This window comes from Pleurodeles waltl, chromosome 12 (genome assembly GCF_031143425.1).
Source record: "Pleurodeles waltl isolate 20211129_DDA chromosome 12, aPleWal1.hap1.20221129, whole genome shotgun sequence".
Lineage (NCBI taxonomy): Eukaryota > Metazoa > Chordata > Amphibia > Caudata > Salamandridae > Pleurodeles > Pleurodeles waltl.
In genome coordinates this window covers 217,654,337-217,679,010 of record NC_090451.1, presented here as the reverse complement: position 1 = coordinate 217,679,010, position 24,674 = coordinate 217,654,337, and the positions used below count along the sequence as shown (strand labels likewise).

The window sequence follows — 24,674 nt, the reverse complement described above, 5'->3', positions numbered from 1 at the left end:
ACGACTAACAGTTTGCATGCATCTCCTTGATGCTGGTAAACAGATCACTGTGCTATATTAGAAGGATTGCAACTTAGGAATTGGAAGTAACAAAATGATCTCAGTATCAATGGCAGTAGTCCACTTACCTGTCTGCATAAAATACAAATCTGTGATCTGCATGTTACACAATGTGCTTTGAAGCAGGCATTTTAACCCTTTATGCTACCTAATGAGTCACAATTGATAATGGACAAAACACGGACCTCTCCCAGAACTGTTAACCACTAGTGTTATCTTGCTGCTGTTATAATCCCCTCAAAATTGCTGGCACACAACACACTCTGCAGCAGGTGTGTGAGCAGTGTAAGGTATTTTAAAATTCTGCCTCTTTGTGGCCAATTAAGTAAGCTAAATGACTTAGTCACACATGTTCTTATTACCATGACCTTGTTACTTTGCAGCATGTTGTTTAAAAAAAAAAAATATGTAAACTGATTATAAGAGACTGCTTTTCAAGCTCCGCCCATCGTGGCTATCCACCTTTTCTCTCCCTTGCCTTCACCCCAACTTATGGATTCCCGAAGTAAATGTTTTCCAATTGCAGCACTGCTGGTACACAACAGGTAAGACTTTGCCCGTGTGAGTGTGAGGTGAGAGGTGTGCCTGTGACACTGCAGGGTGCGGCATATTTAAGTTAGATCTTTTAGCATTGGCGATATTTTTTTAAGAGCTTGAAAGGGATGATTGTATGGAGGTGTGCCCCCCTCACATGTAAGCCCTGGAAAAGTAAGGAAAAATCTTAGTAGTGTCATTTTCGGTAAGTGCCATTTACATTAATAATCACTTAGGGCCATATGTACGAACACATTTTCCCATAGACACAGAATGGGAAAAACTGCTTGCTACATCTGGCCCTTAATCTCCTCGTGCCTAAAAAATGTGTATCGCAATTTGGTTCTCTTATAAAGCCCTCTGACAAAGTTCGCACAATATAAACCTGCAAAAAAGTAATCTGGACATTAGAATCTACGTCGTGTTTATCCTTTTCCGCGTTACACAACACATCCCTATCACCACTGAAAATACCAGGGACTAATTAATGAGGGCTTCCCTTGTACAGGAACACACAAGCCCCGTCCTTTCCACTATCCTCGCGAGGGCGGGGCAGCCTTTCGGCCCAGGCTTTTATATAACAACATAATGCATTTTGGTAGTTGTAGTTTTTTTTTATTATTCTGATCACCAACCACTTCTCACAAGGAATAATCGGTGGCTTCACACTTTCCCACTCACAGTCCTTAACTTTTTCTGTAGGCCTCTCACCCTTATACAATGCAAATGCCCTCGAATGAGCGGGCACCTCCGCCTGCCCTCCCTCCTCAAGCTCAACCTTTCCCTCACCCTTCAGAATCTCCTGCCCCGCTCGTATCCCCCGGACTACCTGCCAAGTAGCGCCCTTCCCCTGCACACAAGAACGCATGCCCCTCGGTCTTCCTCCACAGGTGCTCCCACTATCACCCACAGCTCCACCTGTCATGATAGCTGGGCTCCTTCTAGCGCCACTCAGTCAAGTCTGCACACCTCACCGCTGAAGCGCCTCTCCTCCCGTTAAAGGGCTTCTTGGAGGATGCCTTGGCTCCCGTCCGTGCTCACCTGCCACACCTCATGAGTCTGGCCCACCCCAGCTGCCCCGCCCTGCTCTACCTCCCTCCCTCCGGCAGGTCAGTCTCCTGGTACCTGGGCTCCCTGCAAGCGTGCCTCACTCACTCTTCCCTCAATGCCTATCCTCACTCCCTCTCCGCCTGCCACGGCCCTCCACACCCCACAGACACGCCCTCCCCTCGCCCTCTCATTTGCAAGGCACCCGGGGCTCGCCTCGCAGGGCCGCGCGGCAGCCTATGAGCGGGCCCGGCCGCCGTCTCGCGCTCTCTGCCGCTCCTTCCTTGCATGGCAATGTGTGTCTGTGAGCCGGCGCGCTCTGCAGGCAGGCTGAGGGCTGGAGGAGGCTCTGGGTGGGGGCCAGTGTCTGCTGCAGCTCCCCGCCTCCCTCCTCTGCTTCTTTCTGCTGCTCAGCTCGGCCGGGAGGGAGCCACCTGCCCAGACTGGCTGAATGGAGGCTGAAGGTGGGGTCGGGACCCCAGGTAAGGCGCCTCTCTTTTTTGACCCGCTTTCCCCGCCAGGGAACAGGTGTGTCTGGCCGGGGGATGATCTGCTAGGGACATTGTAAGAGGATTGTGTTGCTATGCTGCTGTGGGCAGGCTGATAACCCGGTCTGCTGCTGCCGGGGGAGGTGGTGCCTGTCACAGAGGCAGAAAGTTATCTTGCGGCAGTGGGTTCGAGGCCGAAGTACCTCAGGAAGCGGACTGTAGTTCCAGGAGCTTGCTTGGTGTTCGGAAGAAATGATGCAGCAGTTTTCTCTAGCACTGACCCACACTATCGGTTTTGCCGGGCATGGTAGACTCTATGAGGAGATGGTCAGGGGGCTTAGGACCAATTCAGCCATAGCAATACTTAAGGTCGCTGGCTGCATGTGAAAACGCAGACTGCAGACACACACACGCAAAAAAACTCACACGCATATAAATCATAGATGAACAGCTCCCTCCAAAAATGTAGACATGGATCTAAACACATTATCAGCGCTTGCCTGTATATAAAAAGAGCGGATGCCAGTTTGGTTGAATTTAGGAGATTAAAATAAGTTATAATTTTTGAAGAGAGCTACTTACGTAAGGTAGATATTTTAGCTTTAGATGTGTTTGATTTTTTTTTAAAGTTATATTTTTTAATGTGTTTTCAAATTGAACTAATTTTAGGTCTGCTGCCTCATATGTGCTTTATTTACCTTAAAGGAGCGTGCAAGTATATATTTTTCAAGAGATCCCTAGCATTGTGGACCTGGTACTGCTGCTCTGCGAGCTCTCCTGATTTTGTCATCAGTAGGCTCCTCACTTATAAAGATATTGGGGACCGTGTGGGTGTTTTGGGAGGTTGGGATGGTATCCTGTTGGGTGTAGAACTGGTGTCTACCAAAGCGACGTTCCATTCATAACTCTGAGGGAGATGGTGTGCATGGGTGGTCGCCAGAAGGGAAAGGTACGGGAGGTTGGCAGTTATGGTACATGGTACAGCAAGTTCTAGGGAAAAGGAAGGAAGAGCTGAGAGGCGTGGCTTACTTGTAAGGAATACATTCAAGTTCCCACATGTATTCTTAGAAGTCTCCTAGAGACCGCCAAGTGTCAGGGTCAGCGAATACTAAGGCTGCCTAGTATTGCTTCCGCCCCAGGCCTCTTTCATCCACTACTATACACTCCCTGACTCTTTAATTCACATCTGCAGGTTCCTTTTCAACCCTGCTTTCTCCCTTTGTCACTGTTTTTATGTCATTCTCTTTTTCTCCTTTGTGCGTTTCCAACTCTTTTGTTCTGGGACAAAGTCTGTCCCACATGTAACCACCAGCTCAAATTAAGCACTGTCAGGAGGAGAGAAAGAACAAGCGAGAAATCAATAAAAAAAGAAATTGGGAACAGTAAGGTATGAGAGAAAAAGTGAAACAGCAAGAAAAACCATCTGAAAGGAATGCAACGCTAAATTAGGAAAGAAAGGAGGAAAATGAAAAAAAGGGAAAAAATGACAGAGAAGAGAAAGGAACCTTTTGTTGATGCTGGTCCTCATTGTAAACAAAAAAGTATTGTTTCTATTGTGGAACAAAATTGGCACAAATAATAAAAAAAGAACAACAGAGCACGACAATGCGTGCAAACGGACACATGGAGTGAGGCACAGTTTGACGGAGGAAGCAGTAGGAGAGAAAAACAAAACACATGCAATGTCATGAAGTGATGAAAGAAAAGGCAAAAAGTAGTTCTCTGAGCTGAGAAAAGATAGAAGTCATCCTGTTAAGAGGATAGCGGAGAAGCTATGTTCCAGAGGAGAGGCAAACCTACAAAGAGGAAGGGAAGCCATTGAACAGTAGGCAAAAAAATGAGACTGATAAGAAAGCAACTGAGTGGTAAGCACTGGGCTGACTCGAAGCCCACTGTAAGTACTGCCCTTGTCCACAACAGGTATATGACAACAGGTAGCTAAAAGCTGGATGTACATCAAGGCCTAAAAAGAGTGGCGGAAACAAGGAGATTAAAGGTCAAAATAAAGACTGCAGAGCGACAGAGATCTCCATTGGCAGTTCACTGACGTACAGTTTCTAAAGGAGGACAGTCGGCAAGGGGGGGCTATTTTCTCAGACTCTTCATCTTCTAACAGTCCTTGCATTTCCGACATCTCAGTTTTGCGTCTTCTTTTTCACACAATCCTTGCACATGCCATTCCTTGGTACCTGCAGTTTCTTGGTGAGAGCCACAGAAGTCAGGTATCTATGCTATGGTGTGATAGCAAGGGGAGGGGCTGATACTTTTTTGATAAAATGAAAGGTGTAGCACATTTGCCTTTTTCCCCCCAAAATAACTTGTAGTAAGGACTGTGATGAGGAAGAGGAGGGACATAGTAATAGATTCCTAACTCAAGAAGATCTTGAAACAGTATATTCCTCATGTCCTAAATCGTAATGCGCCATCAGCGGTTGGGGAAAGGTTTTGTTAACCAACACCGAATGAATGGATGGGAGGTGTGATTGGGTGATGGCCCCCACAGGTGTTGGGGTGGCAAATGGCGCCTTCCCCCTTCATGTAGTCCCTAATATGCTCAATATTGTGTAATCCCCTCTGGTTCCAGTGGTGACTCCTAATAACCACAAATTGCACTACCATATGCTTCTGCACCAGTACTTTGTATGCGGGTACCTGTTTGCTAGGCAATCTGTCAATGTGTAAATAGTTTTAATGATGCATAGCAGCTATTTTTGCCAGTTAAATATATAAAAATTCTGTTGGTATTATTTCTTAGACCCTGACACTTTGAATCAGGTTCCAAAATAATTTATGCCCGCAGAGAGAACTTCTCACTGGGGGAAAAACTAATCTTATGTCAGGTTATTCACAGTTAAAACGCCAAGGTCATGGGTAAATGGAAGAGTGTCAGAGAAAGTAACTATCCAGTGAAGTCACTGCTTTGTGTGTCTTCACATACATTTTGCATGCCCTCTTATCTGGAAATGCACATAAATCTACTCCAAAAGAAGGTTGTAGTAATTTTGTTTATCCTTTGTAAATTGTAAAGAACACCCACAGATATAATTACAGGGAATGGTTTCTACAACACGAAAATATTTTCTTAGTGGAGAAAAGCAGCAAAATGGTGGATGTACTATAAATGAATATACCTGCTCCTGTGAATTGTCAGCTGTTACTCAAGCAGATTGTCTCCACTGCAGACAATCTGCAAGAGTAAGCGTATAGGATGAGTACACGTTGAAATCTACTCCTGGGAATGTGTGTGAATACCCCAAAAGTTACCAGTCTGTGTTAATCGTGGGAGTACATTTATAATAAGTTGCTTTCCAGCTTTTAAAATCAGGTTTTAAAACGGCCCAGAATAGCTCGGAAAAGATGGATCTGTAGTTGGTAGAGATTTTAAGGATGATCATGGGAGAATGCTTAAAGGGGTCATTTCTGAAAATATTTCCATCCGGCCTAGGAAGCGGGCAGCAGAAGGATGCTCAGCGTAGGGAGATGGCTGATAGCTACAAGATGCTAGGAGGGGAAGCTTCTGGAGATGTTGATGTTTTTTTTTTTGGGAAAACGTATTCATTTTCACAAGAATAAAATATCACATCATGGCCACGATGTCAGTGCGTATACACAGTTTACAGGAATATCTTACTGAAGGGTGAAATTAAATCCCAACTCCCCTAACCCCTGGAGCTGCTCGTAAGTCCTGGTTGCAGGTCACACATATATATAGGGGTGTTGATCAGGTTCAGGAGTACTACCAAACATTACTTGCATGTACCAACATGATAACAGCCCTTCAGTCCGTTCGCCCAGTGATGTGGCGTGAGCCCTGTTTCCCCTGACAACCCTTATACTTTTCTGGCCCAGAGGGGTGTGGAGGGTTGGGGGGTGGGGAGGGGGCTTCATGGCTAACACCTCCCCAAGGAAGGATACTGGGACCATGAGACGACAAATAGTAAATCATCTCACAATGGGGTGTTTTTTGGGAATATGATGATTTGGGAAACAGCATGATCTGGACAATGGAGGAAGCTGTGAGGTGGACTGATGTTGGGAACGTAAGGTGTTAGAAAGGGGAGGCTCTGCAGAAAAGATAACGCTCCGAAGGAGGCCATACAGGGGAGGCAATGGAGAAGATAAGACTCCAAACAAAATGGAATTGGGATTATGAATGGATTTTGAAATTTGTGACTCTAAGATGCTGAGAGGGGATGGTTTGAGAATAGAAGCCGTTAGGAATGGGAGGCTGCAGGTTGAACTCCAAAGTACTGTACAAGAAAGAGTAGATCTTCTGTGTGGTGCATCCTTGCCGACCATGCTGCACGACCCCTCACTGTCGTCCGAATGGTTCCACCTCTTTCTATATTCTTTCTAATTACCTTTCTTGGCTCACATTTTACTTCCCATGGTTCTTCGCTTTGTATTGGTTTTCTTCAACACTTGCATATTTTCCCCACTATCGTCTCTGCCTTGTTAGTTACATATTCTACCTCCCTTTAATGTTTGTGGTTGTTTTTTTTTTTTTTACTGTGTTGGACGTGGTAATTGATTTTGTTGCTCACTATATATTAACTTATTTTTGTTCCTTTGTAAAGCACAATATATGCCCTCGGACCACCTTCACACTATAGAACACTGCCTGAATGAATGAATAAATAATGACCACAGGAGAGTGCAGCTCTTTACCCAGGGTTATGCTGGGCTGGGAAGACTTCAAGAGCTGGCGTGGGGCCTCGAGTGTGTGAGCTAGAGAGGGGACAATGATTGCTGTCCAGAGTGCATGTACACAGATGGGGTGAAGAGGTGCTACGTTTATTGGGAAGGTGTTTGGTTTAGCAGATTCTGAAAATTGTAGAATTTGAAAATAGGAGGATGCTTAAAATGGAAGCCTAGTGGGAATGGAATGTGTGGCAACAGTGAGGTGATATTGGAATGGCACTGCATGTGTGAGAGAAGTTCTCAAGTATATGTGGCTGAACTAGAGGGTTCATAGACATGTGAGTGTTGCATAGACAAGGATGGGAAAAATGGACAGAGGGAAGCCAAGGGCACAATAGTAGGAATAAGAGCCACTACTACCAAGAGTGGAAGGATACGTAAGAGTGTGTGCATGGAAACGCAAAAGGGTGGTAGTCGGAGGATGGTGGAAATGGTAATATACTTGATAATCTGTGTTTTGGAATCCTTCCTCCTCCATTGAAGAGAAGGGGAGCAACTGACTGTCTGGGTCTTGTCTGTTTAACTCTCCCATTCATGTTTGGCCCATAGTTGGCTGCAGAGGCTTTACTTGTGACTGGTCTTTGCTATGTGGGGCTTTGTCCGTGCCCACTTTGCAACCCTTCTAGTGGCTTTTTGGACTTAGGAGATGACGCGGTGAATTCTGGTGTGAGTGGTGCATGAAGAATACGTTTGCAAGGCCCTTAAGATCTAACTATCTAGGACCAGGCCACATTCCACCGCCTCGGGCACCTCATCAGCATTATCCCCTCCTCACCCCCAGCTATCCCTTTACGCTTATAGGAGCGACCATCTTACAGTGGTGCATGTGAGTGACCATCATTTTCTTTATTGGTGTTTTGTCTGTGTGTTGTGGAGGAAATAAAGAGACTGAGGCCTTAACTAAGAACTGTTGGCCTTTTCCTTGCATCCCCAGAACTGTGATTTAGCTCATGGCTGTGAGTGAAGTTTTGGCCGGGGCAAAGTTGGACTTCTGGCTTTCACCTCAAGGCTCTGCCACTGGTTTGCTTATTAGGCATGTGTTGATTGGGATTTGCCTGTGACTGGAGTTGGTCATAGATGCCGATCTCCTGGATACTATGTTTATGTTGTTAACGTTATTGTGTTTTCTGCTAATTGTTGATATAAAATATATTGCCTCAAGAGTCGCGCTCAGCAGCATCGGTTTGTGTTGCATTACAGATTTTTCAATGTATTGATTTATGCTGTTTTGTAGACGAGCTCAGTCATGGCCTTCAAATGCCACCTCTTTAGTGTTCATATAAGGCCCGATGACGTAGACTGTGTGGCTGTCTCATAGTTCTGTTATCCATTGGGCCTTCTCACAATAGCTAAAAATCCTCTGGGTTAGGGATGGCTGGAAATGGTCTGGCATGGCCTCTTACAAGCTTTCTGTTCTGTGACTCAGACAAGAAGTTGAGACCAGTTGGCATTGGTTGGGATGCCGAGGGAAGGCTCGGAAGTACTGGGGGCAGGAGGCAAGACATCAGGATTATTTTGTGTTTATATTTGGGAGGAGAATGACTAGAGATAGTGGAGGGCACAGGATACCACATATATATATTTTAATTTCATATACAGCACAGGTTAGGTGACCATAAGGAGCTAAGACCATGTCGTTACTGATTCCACCCCCTAACTCTGCTAACCCTACTCAGCTCATCATAGCAGGTGAAGATGACCGGGTGGGGCATACATATGATAAAATCATAGTTGAAGTTAAATAACCCAGAGTTTTGACTGTGTGGGTCTAAGTGGCATAGGCAACTCCAGCTTTGCGCTTATTGTCCATTTTATGTCAGTTGGAAGCCCCTCAGTGGAAAACAACTGTTATTGACATCTACCTATCTATAATTCTACATGTTTCTGTTGTTTGATATTTTCTCATGTTGTATTTCTATTTTGCACACACCTAGACGTGGAGAAAATGATGAGTGGTGGAAGCTGAATTGATAGGTGTTCATCAAGTGGGTTTCACCTACCTTGGAGACACTTTTATCATTACATCACTATATTTTTACACCCTGGGACACGGATTTATCCAGAGTTGCAAGATTATTGGTTCAGTGCCAACGGTGAAATTAAGTACCCAAGTCACCAAGTTCCAAGGTCAGATAATTCGCCACAAGACAAAATGTTCCCAATGCACAGCAGTTACGAGGTTTAAAATGTATACTTAAATTAACTGCATGAGCTAATATTGCATTTTTTTTTATGGGCCTTATTAGCAAAACTATTTGCTTCTCTAAGTTCAAAATTCACATGCATATGGCTTGGTTTTCTAGAGTAAGCAATTGACAAAACGCGAACTGGCACGCATAAATCCATTTAACCATGCATAACATTATCCTGATATAGTGTAGTCATACACGTGTAAATCTTCCTGGGGCCTGGAATGTTTAGGGACACTGACACTCGTACGTTTGTCTGTATTCACAAATCTTTCCACGATCTATTCTCACCATGGAAATGCGTGCGTATTTGCCCCTGTCCAGAGCAAGAGTAAATTAATTTCCAGAGAGGCAACCGGACAGGAGTACTCCCCAGATTGGAGGGCGTAGAGGCGAACGAGCCTCCGCAAGGGAGGACAATATTTTTTTAAGTGTGGTGAAAAAGTTCAGTTGCCCTAATCGGAGGGAACTTTCCAAATGCTCACTTAGACCTGATTGGGAAGTCGGGAATTGTTTCAGGAGTGATCATGGAAAGGTGTCAGTTTCTGAAATTCACCCATGCGATGCTGTACACCTGCGGGTTCAGATGTTTGTTTCTGACTCGGAAGCAATGATTATTGAGGTGTCGGTGTAAAGGCCGTGTTTGTTGTGCTTTGGTAGATATTTATTAATTATGCAATCATTAAAAAAATAAAGAAAGTGAAGCTGCAATGAAAATCCACAGGGATTGAAAAAAAAACAAAGGCATGACCGTACATGTCTCTGGGAATGGAAATGAGCGGCACATTGTCCCAACATGGAAATGAGGCCTCCTTTCGGGATCTCAGCGCCCGGTTGGCTGATATCTTATGACCTGTTTTCGCTGCGTTTCCGCCTTCCCTCTTTCCTTACCTGCTTGTCTCTAGCCTCATGTATTGTACTGTGCGGCAGGATACCCCTGAGAAGCCACTCAGAGCTGCATTGTCACCATAGACGAAACAGGCCTTCTTTTGAACACTGGTACACCAGTCCTCATAGGTGCCCTGATAGACTGTCTCTTAGTCACATCAAAAAGGGCAGGCACCTCTGATGAGTGTTGCGAAGTGGGAGCCTGTTGCCCACTAACTTGATTACCTCGAACTTCCAGTTACTAGGGAGTTTTAAGTCTTCTGTTAAACCTTACAGTTACCTGGCAACCTTTATTTAATGAGGACCATCAGATACTCAGGCCAAAAAGGATGTCAGTGAAGATCTGATGGTTTACCCTGGATACCCAGGGGCGAGCTGAGCCCAGGCCCAGGGCGCCAATATTCTGACTGGCGCATGGAGTTGTGTGCATTAAGATTATGCAAACAGCAACGCCCTTCTAATTTTGTTCCATGCTTGTCCCTGCCTGTTCGTTTCTGTCTGATTTGCCAGTTAAAAGTGATTTTAGTCCAGCGGGTGATGTTTTAATACCCCTTTAGCCCCCTTCCTTGCCCTCCCTTCAGCCCCTGATCCCTGCTGATACACATCAACAAAACCATCCTCTTCGTGAGGCAACTAAGCTATGGGTGATGTATGTGAGCCAGGGGAGGTCCAGGGATGTCTATGTTCAGGGGCCAGAGGCTGCTCCTCCAGGTACTGACCAGTGAACACAAAAGGGACCCCCTGCTGCTTCATTTAATTCACTACTAATAGCAAGGGGGCCAGATTTCTCTCTGCCCACGCCGGCTCTGTGGATTCCATTGCCTTATGGTACTTGATAGTGTAGGGCTAATAAGAACCAGTGAGACCTAACCACAGAGTAGTAGAACACAATTGGTTTCCTATGGTAACCACAGCTGCCGAGATCTGAGTAAACGTAGCATTTCTTCTTCTTGCTACTATAACAGCTGATGAGCAAAGACACTAGTAGGATCTGCAAAGTTCATGCAACACCAGCAGATTGTAGACCATACTCAAATGTATTACATCAGCTGAGTCATTAACAAAAATGTGCATGGGGCTAAAGCATTTTGAAGCTGCAAACCCTGCGAATCACACAATCACAGGTTTTCGACTAATGTTGGGCCATGTATTAAACCCATTTTGCTGGTGGAAAAAGTCTATTTGAATCATTTTGATTCGCAGTTAGGATGGAGCGTAAAGGGGAGTCCTCTCCTAGTTGTGATCTGCCATAGTATATGGCAGTGTTTTGCAACTGCTGTTGCTGTCGCAAGATATTGAAAAGTTACTGTCACCTTGAAGGAGGTGGTCATTGAATTGCAAAGGTGGAGCTGTCCTCATGGGACAGCGTCCCCTTTGGGAATCATGTCAGGCAGCCCCAGCGAGCAGTGGTCAAGAGGAACAGTGTTGCGCCAAAAAAAAAAAAGTTCCTAGTTTAATCTGTGAAATAATTAATGTTGCTTAACCAACTACATTTAGGCAAAACAAGTTACTTGCTCATACCTTTAATTTTTTTTACTTGAGTTTTACCTCTCAAGAACAGATCACCACCAGCTATTTTGAAGTTCTAAAATCTACATGTTTTGAAGATGGTGATACAGTTAGTTGCAGGGGCCAGCTCAAACAATAACAAACGAGAACTAACTCTGAAATGCTGACAATGAAGTTTAGTGGTGTCACCAAATCACTGACTTATTGACATTGAAGTAAGTTGCTAGAGGAAAAAAGGACACCATCAGCAAAGAGGTTGAGGAGCCCTTCTTCAAGCAATTTTGTAAATGGTCATGTCAACCAGAGGGGTTCAAGTGTTTTAACTACGAAAAATTAAATGGATGTAGCATGATACTTAAGGTTGTGTAGGCGGTGTTGTGATTTGTGTCGAAAAGTAGCGTTAAATGTGTGAGGTTTAGACATCAGCTAGGCTTGTGCCCTTTCACCAACTAGCTCTGGCTTTCTTACCAATATGATACAAATCAACACTTATTTCTGGATGGGGTAGGATTTGTTTACTCTTCGCAAGCAATGTTCCCAAGCCAACCAATCCTTTGACACCAAGGAGCAAGAAGCCTCCTAGCACAGAAGTAGCAAAGTGATAAACTGCTGTTTATTGAGATGCATGCATACCTACAAAACTCTCTTCATGGGTTTTCATCCTATTGCAATAACATCAACATTTAGGAACGTCAGAAGGTTTTTGTGAGGCCCGGGATAAGAACCTCAAGTGGGGGTCATAGGATGAAGACCTCTTTCAAAACTTAAAAAATATGTTAAGGGAACATTGAAGATCTAGCATCTGGATTTCTCTAGTTATATATTCACAAAAGTTTTCTGGGAGTGCTTCTGGAAACCTGGAACAGTCTCAGATTAACTGAGCGCCATTAAAAACATTTGAAAAATGTGTAAATTTGGCACATGCAAGGGGGTATACCTAAGGTTTGAGGGTCTGATTTGGGGTTGGCTCACAATGGAAAATCCTCCATTTTTAGATGAATGGCTGAGTCAGCAGGAGAATCCACTGTTGGAATGTCCTCCACCATACAGTCGCTCTAATGGAGCAAATCCACCCTGTGGATTGTTTCTGGATTTTGCACGTCTCCAAAAATCCGATTACCACCAAATTGGAAGTCGGGCAGACGTCTGCCTGGCACACCCTACCTACTCGAAGGGACAGTGTATTGTTTGCCTCCATTGTGTTATTTAATGACTCTTAATTCAGAGGCTTTTTATTTTACCTTAGGAACATTTTGGGATGAAAAGTTCAGGTATCTCTGCTTGTGCATGTCAATAAGAACATCATCTTGTTGGGCAGGGGTCTTGTTCCAGCAACCTACTTCCCCTGCAAGTATTCCTTGTGTTACAAATCCACCTTAAAATGCATAGATCTCTTGTGGGATAGAGAACAGGTAAATAGTCTGGTCAGCTTGGAGCTATCTTAAAGGGACTATGTTGGCCCACATTCCTAGGCACCCATCTTTCATCACATCAATAGTCCTGGTTTGTCAGTGCAATAAGAAGGGAGCGCACACTCCCACCAGATTGAACCCTCTTATATTTCCACATTTTATAAGAATTTTATAAGAAAATCGTCCTTGGAGAAGAAACGTTATTGAGCATATGCCCCTTATAACTTTCTCCTTTAGATCATGTTTGACTAATTTCAGGAATACGTTGAAATATGTTCAGTCTCTTTCTGACTATAAGACACAGGCGAGGATCCTCTCTAATCGGAATCCCACACAGAGATCCAGCACCCTGTAAATTCATGCCTCAGCCCGTGCAGAGTCGTAGGTACACTATGCCGCTGCTACAACAGGAGAGTAGAGTACAGACTCCGGATAAGCCCAATAGTACGACCCTCTTAGTTTCCACAGACCTATAAGATGACCCACGGAATACGGCGTCTTTTGTGCTCTGCCTGGTAAAGAATATGTTTTCCTTCACTTTGAGAATGTTTTGTACTTTCTACTTCATGGAAGACACCGGTTGTACCAGTTCCCCATTCCAAAGAGATCCTTGATTAAGACATTAAGACATTAAATGCGTGGATAAGGGGCAAAAAGGTGCCCAGTTTCCATGAAAGGGCTCTATCAAAGGACTGAAAAACAACCGTAGCCCTTTACAGTAATCTTTGACTTGGCTACAATGGCGAATGGAAGAAAACATTTAAGTCCTGTAATCCGTACACTTTTACTCCCAAAACATTGGACTTGCCAAAAAAAGACAGTGTCTCTCTTCCCCAAAAATATCGTTAGAAGCAAATTGGGACGCAGTTAAGTCCTTTGTTCCTGTCCAGTCTCTCAAGATAATACCTTGTCTAAACGAATTCACTTGTTTTACTCACTGGTGATGGTGCACTTTAATTTCACTTGCAATACTTGAAGTATGACATGGTGAATGTTGTTTGTCTCTCTTATTCTTTTTTACGATACAGTAAGAGTTGAAAGTAGAAGGTATAGATGTTTAAACAAAATAATGACCTTGATCAACTGTTTTTTTTCCTTTTCATTTATTAACAAAGAATAACAAAAAAACAGAACTTGTGAGATGTTTAGCATTTTTTTTTCTTCATAAACATTTATTTCCACTCATGGACCTGGTAACTTTACTCATTAGATGATGTTTGACTATTCTCGCCATACATTAAAGTATGTTTGTTCCTTAAAGGAGAAATGATTCAGCCACAGAGTAGTTAATTCTGTGCCCCGTGATAACCAATAGATATCCATTTCTAATTTATTAATGATTTGAACAAAAATAAATCGTACAGATTTTTACAGTTCATTGCTAAAAACAATAATTTAACAATCATTTGCAATGCAATGAGTCTTGCACTTGCTCGAGTTGGAGCTATTAGCGTTGTAAATTCCTAACTGGACTTTTCTTGCCACATAAATTGAAAATGAAAAGTAAAACAGTTGACATAAGCGAGCTGATTTAAAGCACCACAGCTGCCATATGCATGAGCGGGAAGGAGGGACACAAAAGGGAAAATATGTTTGCCCCCAGTCAAACGTATCAGAAATCCTGCAATTATCCATGTAGCAGGGTCAATCTACAAGGCGGTAACAAAACCGCCCCAAAGAGGGACAAACATAAAGCATTTACCAATGATGATAAAGGATTTTTGAAAGGCAAGCCCACAAATGAGTGGAAGTGATGGGTGTGCAGTGGGCGTGGTTAAAAGCCCACAATAGTTACAACCGGTCAAATGATTGGAGTCCACATACTGTCTGTATGGTGTTTTGCATGTTTTTTTCTGCAGTGCTTCATAATCACACTTTTTGTCTCTAAGAGCTCTTTCATAAGCCGTTTAACTATTATATTTTTAATGGTGCTCAGTTTGCCTACCTTGGAAGGGTAGAAGCCAGTGTTGTCTTTGCAAGGATACAAACTTGTGACCTGAGGAGCACAGCAGATTTAAGCAGCGCCTTTTTAACTCACTGAGCCATCTTGCTTGCTTTATACCTATGAACAGAGGGCTTTACTCAACATTAAAGCCTTACACACTCAAAGTTTGGAACTTTGTGTACTGCACCCCGGGCTCACCTTTGTTAGCATGGGGACAAATTTGTCACCTTCCAATGAGTGTTTACTGTCAGAACATACATAAACTATAGGAGTCTTTGGATTTATAGTTCTCCCTTAAGTATTTGTGCTGGTCTAAGGTGGTTCCATGACTAATAGTTTAAGTTTTAAGTTTTGTTTTTGTGGAGTAATTAGCATTTACACGAGGAATACTGTACACAGTAGAACTTGATACAAATGAATATACTCGGTTTGGTAATGTACATTTAGTGGTGTAGAAGGAGATGTGCTGTTCAGTGGATAAAGAGACAACAACGCTGCAGATTTAGGATATACACAAAGTATGTTAGATGTTCTGAACTGGTAGGCTTGCATTACACTAATATGGATACATGGTTCGGAGGACACTGAGTTCTTAAGCTGGACTTGCGGGGTGGTAGGGAGGAGACTGCTCAGAGGTGGTGAAGAGCCATTTCAGCAGAAATAGTTCCAGTAGGCAGGAGGATTGGGATGTCCCCGAGGAATAGGCTCAGGTTTAGTGGTGAGTAGGCTGCATTTGGTAGTTCACAAGTAGCACACAGCAATGTGGTGGCCAGTGTTTTTGTGAGCTATGTAAGTCAACTTCATTTTTGAATACCTGGCTGAGCAGTTTGTACATGGCCATCCTTTTGGTCTGTAGCCGAAATTTACTCTCCACTAGCTTAATCGCTACCAACCTGTGTTTGGTGGGCTACCTTTTCAGCATTTTGCCTTTTGGTTACGCAACAGTAACATCTTGCCTATTGGCCAAAGTATTATTTTGGAGACAATGCAGTTTTCTTTTCAGGTCCCCCAGTGTTTAATAGAAAACCTCTGCATCATCCACATGAAGTGAAGCATGTGAAGTGACACATATTCATAACCTGGAGTCCCCGACACCTACAAATGAGTCTGCAACTCTTTAAAAAAACTAGATAATACTAAGATGAATAAAGTATACATGAATAAAGAAGCAAAATTGAAAACTGAAAATATTAATAAGTTCTGTAATTGTAAAGGAATTCAAAATTGGAGGCAAAAAATTAAGTCAGTATCTTTAGCTTGATTTGTTGGAGCAGCGCAAGAAACAAAAAATAGTATAGACAATGGGTGGCCTCAAATGAACCACCAACAATAATTATATGCATTAGGACCACAAATGACAAACTAATATGCTAGAGTGTAGCAAATCTCTTCCTCTTTAAGAATTAAAAGCTAAATTTAAAAAAGCTAACACATTCCCGTTAAAATTTACATTTGTGTATATTGAATGTTAACTAAATAAAATATTTCAGTATGTGCCATTGTTTGATGTATACTTGTTTCTGTATTTTTGGAATTGTTTTGAGATTCAAATTGTAGAAATTACATACACTGGGGTTCACTGGCATCCAACAATGATTCAGTGGGGATCGCATGATTCCTTTTATAGATTTATTGGGGCTTCATAGAAGTCCAAAGGTTTTTTTAGGCGGGCAAATCAAACAATGGGGGTGTAAAAATGCTCCTCTCTTTTAAACCTTTTCTGGTGTCGACCATAATTTTAAAGTTATTTAATTGGCTCCATGTGGAATACAATAAATATCTTCAGCAACCCTGCTTGAAAAACCCTGAAAGCAAGCACTGTATAGACTACAAACCCCTATTCACTCATCAGAAGCTACCCGGGCATTCCCTGCTTTTGTTGATACACAATAGTTGAGGAGAACACACTGACCTGTGATACAACTCCTTCTCAGAAATCTTGCCAACTGCCCCAAACCAACCTGGGTACCATTGCCCTTTATCTACATCAATGAAAGTAGATGTTTCTACTCGGGATAGTGCTTAAACAATTCAGTCATGTTTTGAGACCATAATTGTCTGGGTCATCTTTAGAAGGTACAGCTGCACTCACCATGGGCATTTTGAAAAGTGTCACAAGACATGAACTTACATGTGGTTTTGTAAAAAAAAAATCACAATACAAAATGAGAGAAAAAATGATAGCAGAGATTTTGTTAGGCAACTGAATTAAATACATTTTCAGTGGTCTTAAAGAAGAAACAGCATTCAATCTTGATTAGAAGATGCACTCTCCTGAAAACCATTATCTTTTTTTTTTATTCAACTTGGAAAAGAATGAACCATTAAATAACTACTGCCATACATGATTCTGAGTGACGTGGGTCTGGTCAGTACATCTGAAAGTGTTTTCAAAAGAAAAGTGGTCCAAGATGTCTGTGGATCCATGGGTTTCAACCATTAACTTTGAGAATCCAGAGATCAGTTGTATCCTAACATGATTGTCTGTGGTGGTGGTCCCTGGAAAATGAAGAAAAATTGTCCCTGGATTAGGATGATTTGTTTAAAAGGTAGCCCCTCTCCGAGCATACGCATAATGAGACTCTAAGATGGCAATCAGGTTTTTACAGTCCTGTTGGAGCATGAAGCTGTCTAGCAGACTTGTAACCCTGCCGGCCTGGTGCACAAGAGCCAGAAAGGGGTTCTAAAGGGATGGGCTCTGGCCATTGCAGCAAAAGTGTCTGATGTGAACTGGCAATGCCGAGGAGTATGGTATCACTCTCTCTTTCTCTGTAAGACTCCCAAGAATACTGCCAGTTCTCAATTCACAGATCTACCCTTTCCGAACAGAAGGGAGTGTGGGATGAAAAGAGATGAGTGAGCCAGGAGCATCTGGATTAGTGATAGGCCTGTCACAATTGTTTCTATTATTTAAATTAGTTATCCCTGGGTCGTGATGGAAAATAAATGGCACTGGGAAAGATCAAGTAGGAACAGCTGAGGGAGGTGGTGCGGCCAAAGGTAGGCCTATGGGAACAGAGAAGACAAAATCAGCCTATTTGATAATGGAGCACGATTTGTAAAATCTTGCTAGGTAGCCTTACATAAACAAGACTTAAATGAAGATTCCCGGGTGGTGTGCGGATTGTGGGGAGTGGGTGGGTAGCAAAACTGCACTGACAACATAGAAGGCCCTGAAGACGCCCATGGAACACAATCTCAACACAATCTCAACACTGTTGGTAGGATTTATGTAAGCATGACTTCTTTAGAAGTACACGAGCAAGGCCTCAACAGCAGGGTCGACGGTGAAAGATGTGGAAGCTAGTAAAACATTATGGGTAAATTAAACCATATAATATCTGCCCAGATGTGGTACACAGAATTTCAGCAATCATGCAAGTGTCTTAATCATGACGCTAGTCGCAAGATCCTCAGTGTGTTGTGTTGCAGGAGGGGAGAAGTCCTAAGGGAGTTCATATAGAGCTTCCTTTAAAAGGGATGCTTCCATATTCTTACTGACACTGATAAAGAGTGATGAGAAAAAACTGGGGCACAGTTAGTCTGTCTTATGCTCCTCGTGGAGACAATGTTAAAACCAGTGACTGCCATTTAGAAAATAGGTAGGGCTAAGATGTCAGAGGCCCCTCATGGTCCCAGATGTGACAGACACATGATATGTAGCAGAGCTGGCTGACCTGAAGAATTAGGGATCTTCCTGCCTGCTTGCACCGGGCTTGGAAATATTTTGCAAGAGAAATTATCCATTTTCTCTTTGACTGAGAGTGCTAGAAGACTCATTGGTAATGCGAAGGTTGAACATCCCAGCGGTGTTGGTTGCCCTTTGCATGTTGACTGTGCAGAGTTGTTGTTGTTCTGTTTACAAATTAGTGCTCTCTGAGAGTTAATGTGAATTACTAACTGAGCTGCAAAGGTCAGATGCTTTACCAGAAGGGGTTTATTTGATATGTGGAGTTCAGTTGAGAAGAAGTGTTTCATTGCCTGCCTTACGCCCTTTCAATTCCGTTGCTTAAACATTCATTTAATCTAAATTGTACAGGTGAAAATCAGAACAGAACTAGGCATGTATGGAGGGTGGCGACACACAGGGTGTGGCGGTTGTGGGTAAGGTGACTTTGGATAGAGTGGCGGTTGGAACATCTGTAAGATCTTTAAGCCAATTTCATTGGTCAAAATTTGCAGTATTTAAAGATACTTCACGATGGGGGATGCGGGAGTGGGGCAGATGTTCTCCCTCGTGTTTTTTTTTTTTTTTGGTAGGAAATTTAGGGACAAGTGGTGTATTTTTGCACATTAGGCTGGTTACTTTAAACACAAATTTGTAGGGGTTAAATACTGCTTTAGGGGATGGGACCAAAAATAAGTAATATGCCTGTTTCTGTATTTACTCATTTTTTCCATCCACATTTGCCAGACCTAGGAGTCCAGCAACTCTGAACCAGCACTGAAGCCCCCAATCTTCCCACCCTGGAACATTTAACAAACTACATCACCAGCAATCAGTATACTCATTGTGTGTGCAGTATGTACACTGTTGCAATATTGCACGTAGGTTTCTTCCTTTTGTTGGTTTTTCTATCTTTCTCTTATTCGTTCTTTCCCTTTTTGAGCTTTTCCACTCCTCTGGAGCAAGGTAACGTAAGTGTCAGTCCCCAAAAGTGAGTTCCAGTTCTCCCTCTGCTGCCCCCACACCCAGCCACTGTAGCCACAGTCTCAAATTAAGCACTGCTTTTTGGCATCGCCAGGGCTTGTGTTTGCTGCTGTTGAAGCAGAGAGCATTGATGGAGTAGCTTGATATCTTGCTAACATTTCCATTGTAGTCTCAGAACATTTGTTTTATGGCTTTGGATTTTTTGGCACATTTTGTACCTCTATAATATATGGCAATGTTTAGTTTTGGCCCTGCGCATTGGAGTAAACACAGCACAGTGATCCTGTGTTATCCTAATAAACATTTGCTGGCGAGAGGATATATAATTGCATGCTTAATAGAAAAATGCAATGTTTGCAAAATGATTCTTGTAGCATAAACACCGCACTTGTGAATGTAAAATTAGAAGACATGCACACAAAACTTTTGTCATTCCCACCTCCAAATGGATGGCGTAGTGGCCTCTGTTGTCTGTTTGGGTGTTCCTTGGAGCATGATGGCAAATTGTTACAAGGACTGTAGTTTATTGTTGAAAAGCATCCAAATGATGCCTTTTAATCCCTCCTCCCCTCTAAATGTTTTCTTTCTTGTTACAGTCTCGTAATTTGATTTCCTAGTAGATGATATGTGTGTATGTGCACGGGCATGTATATAAATGTAAAACAAGTTTTCTAAGTATAGCACTATGAGTCAGTGAAATAAAAACACACAGTAATGCGCTGATAACTTAAATGTATTTTCATTACACTGATTATCCTGTACTTGCCCCAGTACTTATTGAAATCAAGTTGTCACACCAGTTCCTCCCCAGGCAATTCTTTACTTAGATAAAAAAAATAATACCTCACTTGCCCAACACCTGCCTGCACCTTTCCCCCGAGACTCCACCTATTCACTCAGGATAAAAAAGGGCAGGAGACCACATTTTCTTCTATCATCAAAAACCAGAAAGATTCAAGGTTCCATTCCAGGGAGGGTAAGTGGGATGTAAGTACAGAGAAAAGAAAAGAAAATGGAAGTAAAAAAAATTACTGGTAAGTAATTGGCACATTACGTCCTCAATCCTACTTTGTAACAGTTCTTACTAAAATGAGGATATACATCTCAACCTGAATAAATTCCCAACTCCATTGTAATGCTAACACATTTACATTAATTAGAAAGTGATTTAGTGTTGTAGGAGCAAAGTATAATTTTACTTTGCAGTATTTAGAACTTTTATTCTCAAAGTCAAAACTGCTTTGATTAATTAAATCCAGACAATAGTGTTTCACAGAAGTTGAAGGGAGCACTTAGGACTCTGCCCAGCAAAAGTCCTGAATATCTGCATCTCCGGCCTCTGCCCATAAGCTGACATTCCACGAGTGCAGTGAATCTGCACTGTTTCTGCTAGGAAAGTTTCCTGAAATTAATAAACCAGAGTTCAAGTTTATTTGTGATTTGGAACTCTTTAGAGGTCCACATTAAAACAAGACAAAATATATCAAAGCAACCAAGACTTCATAACCAATGTACAAAAAATGTGAATATATTACAACTAAGCGCACCAATATCCAGTCTGTCGGACTCTGTAAAAGTTGATTGTGACTAAAGTGCATCATTAGACTAACCCTCGTACTGTATAAAGAAATCAATATAAATTTAAAATCCCCTTAAAACATTTAAAAATCCCAAAACAAAACATTTCCTTTGGGGGTAAACAGTAACTCAAGGACTTCTCTTGCTGAATGAACCATACATTTCATAAAGAGGGGTTTCAACCATTGTTTCCTCTGTAGCAGCAAAGTGGGGCAAACAAATAAGATATGCTTTAGATCTTGAACATCAGATAGGCACAAATCACAAACATTTGAAGTGCCATACCATTTATGAGTTAAACCCTTTAACTGGAGTATATTCAATCTTAATAAAATACACAGATGCCTCACCCCATGGGGAAGATTTCAAGTTAAATAAGGTTGCATTTTTTTTTTTATAATAGTGGAATTTATAAAAACATTGAATCTGCTCTTTTGGCTACAAAGGTTTGGATCTAACTGATCACTTTCATGCAATGTAGCATCCTTTAAGCCGATTTTCAGCTGTGGTGATGATAAAACAAGAATTGTGTAGAGATCCAACTCAAGAAATTCTAAAGCATATTTAACATTTCAAAAAAACTGTGATTTTTCTCTCAGTGTGACAATAACCTCTTTGTAAATAAGGTGCCTTAAAGAAGATGCATCACTGTGAGATAAACCAGAGAGAGAACCAACTTAATCCACCAGCTTAGAAAGGAAGTAGATGGTTCACAACCCATTATAAAAAGACCAAAGTAAGCAAAGCTTCTCACACCACCTGAATTCAGTGGAACAAGAAAGATAGGTTCTTTACTGCACAAGTGCCATTAAGAAGATTTGAAGATTCCTCTTCCTAAGCTGAGGTCCTAGTAGGAGAAATAAGAAGAGATCACAATCTTCTTGTCAGTATGAAAAGAAGAAGCCACTATGGGCCAAAAACTTGGACCTAAACAGAGAACAGATAGGGTCATTTTAAAGGTAAAGATCGTAACTCCTGCAATCGGCTTGCAGGTGTAATGGTCACAAGACAAAAAACCTTGACTGTCAGAAACTTTAAAGAAACCGCTTCTAGTGGCTCCAATGGAGGTTGCTGTAATGCCCATATTTTTCCATTTTAGAAGAACCTCCTTAAGAGTCCTGATTGCCTTTATCACTTCTTAATGTACTCTAAGGAGGAAAAAGACAGACCTAAGTGAAACCCATCGTTCCATCTTGAAGACATTGTAGACTCTACTTAGGCTCACATGTGCAGAGGTCCAGAGATCTGCCTAAACACCAAGAGGAATTAGACTTTCAATGGCGGTCATGTGATTGTGTAAAAGCACAATTGTGAGATTCCTCAGCTGATGCTAGAAGAGGAAGAAAAAGGTCAAGATGTTGAAGACTCCTGCTTTAAGCTTCCAGACAGTTAGCAATGACAACAAGACACCAGAGACAGTAGAGAGCTGTGGAGCAGACACAGATCCAGAGGCAGAATCCACTGTTGTGCCTGGAGCAACCATCTCAACAGAACAATCAGTCACTTTCAGGGCCACTGTGGGATCACTAAGAACAAGTCTGTCCTCTCTCTCCGGTGTTGAGGTAGAAACCTAGGAATCAGAGGAATTGGTGGGGAAGCGTACAGAAGAAGAAGTGGCCAAGGAGAAGTCAATGCATTTACTCCCCAAACACCCAGTTCTGGAAACCAGTAGAGATTATATGGAAATAGAGCATTATGAGGACTGACAAAGTGATCCTCCATTGAAAAACAAAAAGCTTAGAAAATTTCTTGAAAATCCTGCCTTGATAAACTGAAATCATGAGAGGGAGAACAAATCCTGCTTAAGTGATCTGCTCTCACATTAAACTTTACAGAATATAGGAGGCAGCCAAGACTATCAATTACCCCCCTCTGAGGCACAGATCTGGGCACCTAATTGAGCTAGGTGGGCCAAGCTAGTTCCTAATTGTTTATGTGTGAGCTGGCTACTGCATTGTCTGTTAGAATCAGAGCTGAGTGTCTAACTATCAGCAGGGAAGATCAGAGAAGTCCTGTCTGGATGGCTGCTAGCGCCCTCCAATTGAAAGAGTGCACTAGGGTCGATCGAGACCACTTCCCCTGAGCTGAAAGGGACCTCGTGGCTCCACCCCATCCTAGTCTGTTTGTATCGCTAGTGATTATTACAAGTTGAGGAAGAAAGAACAGAACTCTTTTGTGATTTGTAGGGTTCAGCCACCACTGCAGACTGTCTCTGAATGAAGGAGATCCTGGAATTACCATCTCATAGTTCTGGAAAGAAGGACACTGGAGCAGCAATGTCCCTGTATTGAAACAAATCCCTCGCCGCTGGAGTGCTGTGCTTTTGCCTTGTTAGGAGATTGCAAAGCCAAAGTCTCAACTATTCCACTCTCTTCTGCTGTCTGGAACCTGCCTCTGATGAAACCCAGTTCTTGTGAGGGACTGTAATGGGGACTTGTGGATGATGATAAGAACTCTGTGATGGTCCAGGAGCAGGCACGCTCTATCCGTGTACCCAACAAAGAAGCCCCCGGATCAACTTTATGATGTTTGGATGAAGAAGAATCCATATCTTCCGAATGCCGCCTTTTACTAAATCTTTTCTGTGCTTGATGTTAATTGAAAGCACAAATTATTGGCCACACCTGCCTCTGATGCGCTCTCCATGTGGTGGTTAGGGAGAAGAACGCTCCTGCCTCCATTAGAGGTAAACAAAAGAGCTGCTGCCAGTGCCCCACAAACTGGGAGCCCACCAGGTGGCCACCATAAATAACTATATGTTGGAAAGAAAAGGCTTCTGTGGCAGACAGGTGTGGGGTGCGGGGAGGTGTTGTGTAGCTGTAGTGTTTCTAGCTTAGTAAAGTGGTGCCTGAGGGGAGATGTGTGACCGCCTGCTTTCAGTAAGTACTGGGGCGAGGTAGAATTGAGATGATAATGTGCTGTTGCTTTGATCTCCAGACGCCGCCTCATGCTCCCTAACACTTCAATATAGAAATGTAAAGCACCTTGCCAGCTGTCATGAGATGCAGTGAAGTGATTCATTAATAAATCGTACGGTTACTCTGCTATGGATTTGTTTATTTCTTCAGCACCGTATAACATTTCGTCTAGAAACGCTTTACCTAGCAATAAAATCGGGACATAGAAAGACAAGGTCGGGTGGTTAACATACATCCACATGCAGACGGTGTTGTAGATTCCGCGCACCCATTGTATAGAATACAGACACATATCTAAAATGCAATATTTTAATGAGTAATGGGGAATACAGATAAGAAATATACACATTTATGACAGTGTTAGAAGTGGGACTGTAATTACTTGTGTCCTAATTGCAATGGACGGTCTTTCAAGTATTTGAACGTTTTTTTTAACTACTGGCGAGAGCGGCTATTTCAGTGCCTGGTGGTTGGAAGTGCTCGTTAATAAGAGTCTAGAAGGTAAAAGCACTGGATCGTGGAGGTGGCCCATGGTGGCTTAGGTGTGGCTCATAGATTGTGGTTCTTGGCTTTTAAGCTCTAAGTTTCTGGGTAGCGGAAACTGGAGAGAGAGATGGGTGCCATGTCATGCACATTAAACAGCAATGCATGCACCACTCTGCCATGTAACACAGCACTGCTTCCTACAGGCGAGCGAAAGAAATGTGTTGTAGTGGGGTATGACCTGCCCAACCAGCAGTGACCATGCATGTAA

The 24,674-nt window shown here is 42.6% G+C and overlaps 1 protein-coding gene across 1 annotated transcript in view; it reads left to right on the top strand.

The window, feature by feature from the left end:
• Window positions 1-1,934: 1,934 nt before the first annotated feature.
• Window positions 1,935-24,674, top strand: part of DBNDD1 (dysbindin domain containing 1) — a 213,655-nt gene continuing 190,915 nt past the window's right edge. Inside the window, exon 1 of the mRNA XM_069216540.1 lies at window positions 1,935-2,123. Within this exon, the coding sequence (XP_069072641.1) occupies window positions 2,093-2,123 (31 nt within the window). The 5' untranslated portion in view covers window positions 1,935-2,092. The remainder of the gene's footprint in view (window positions 2,124-24,674) is intronic.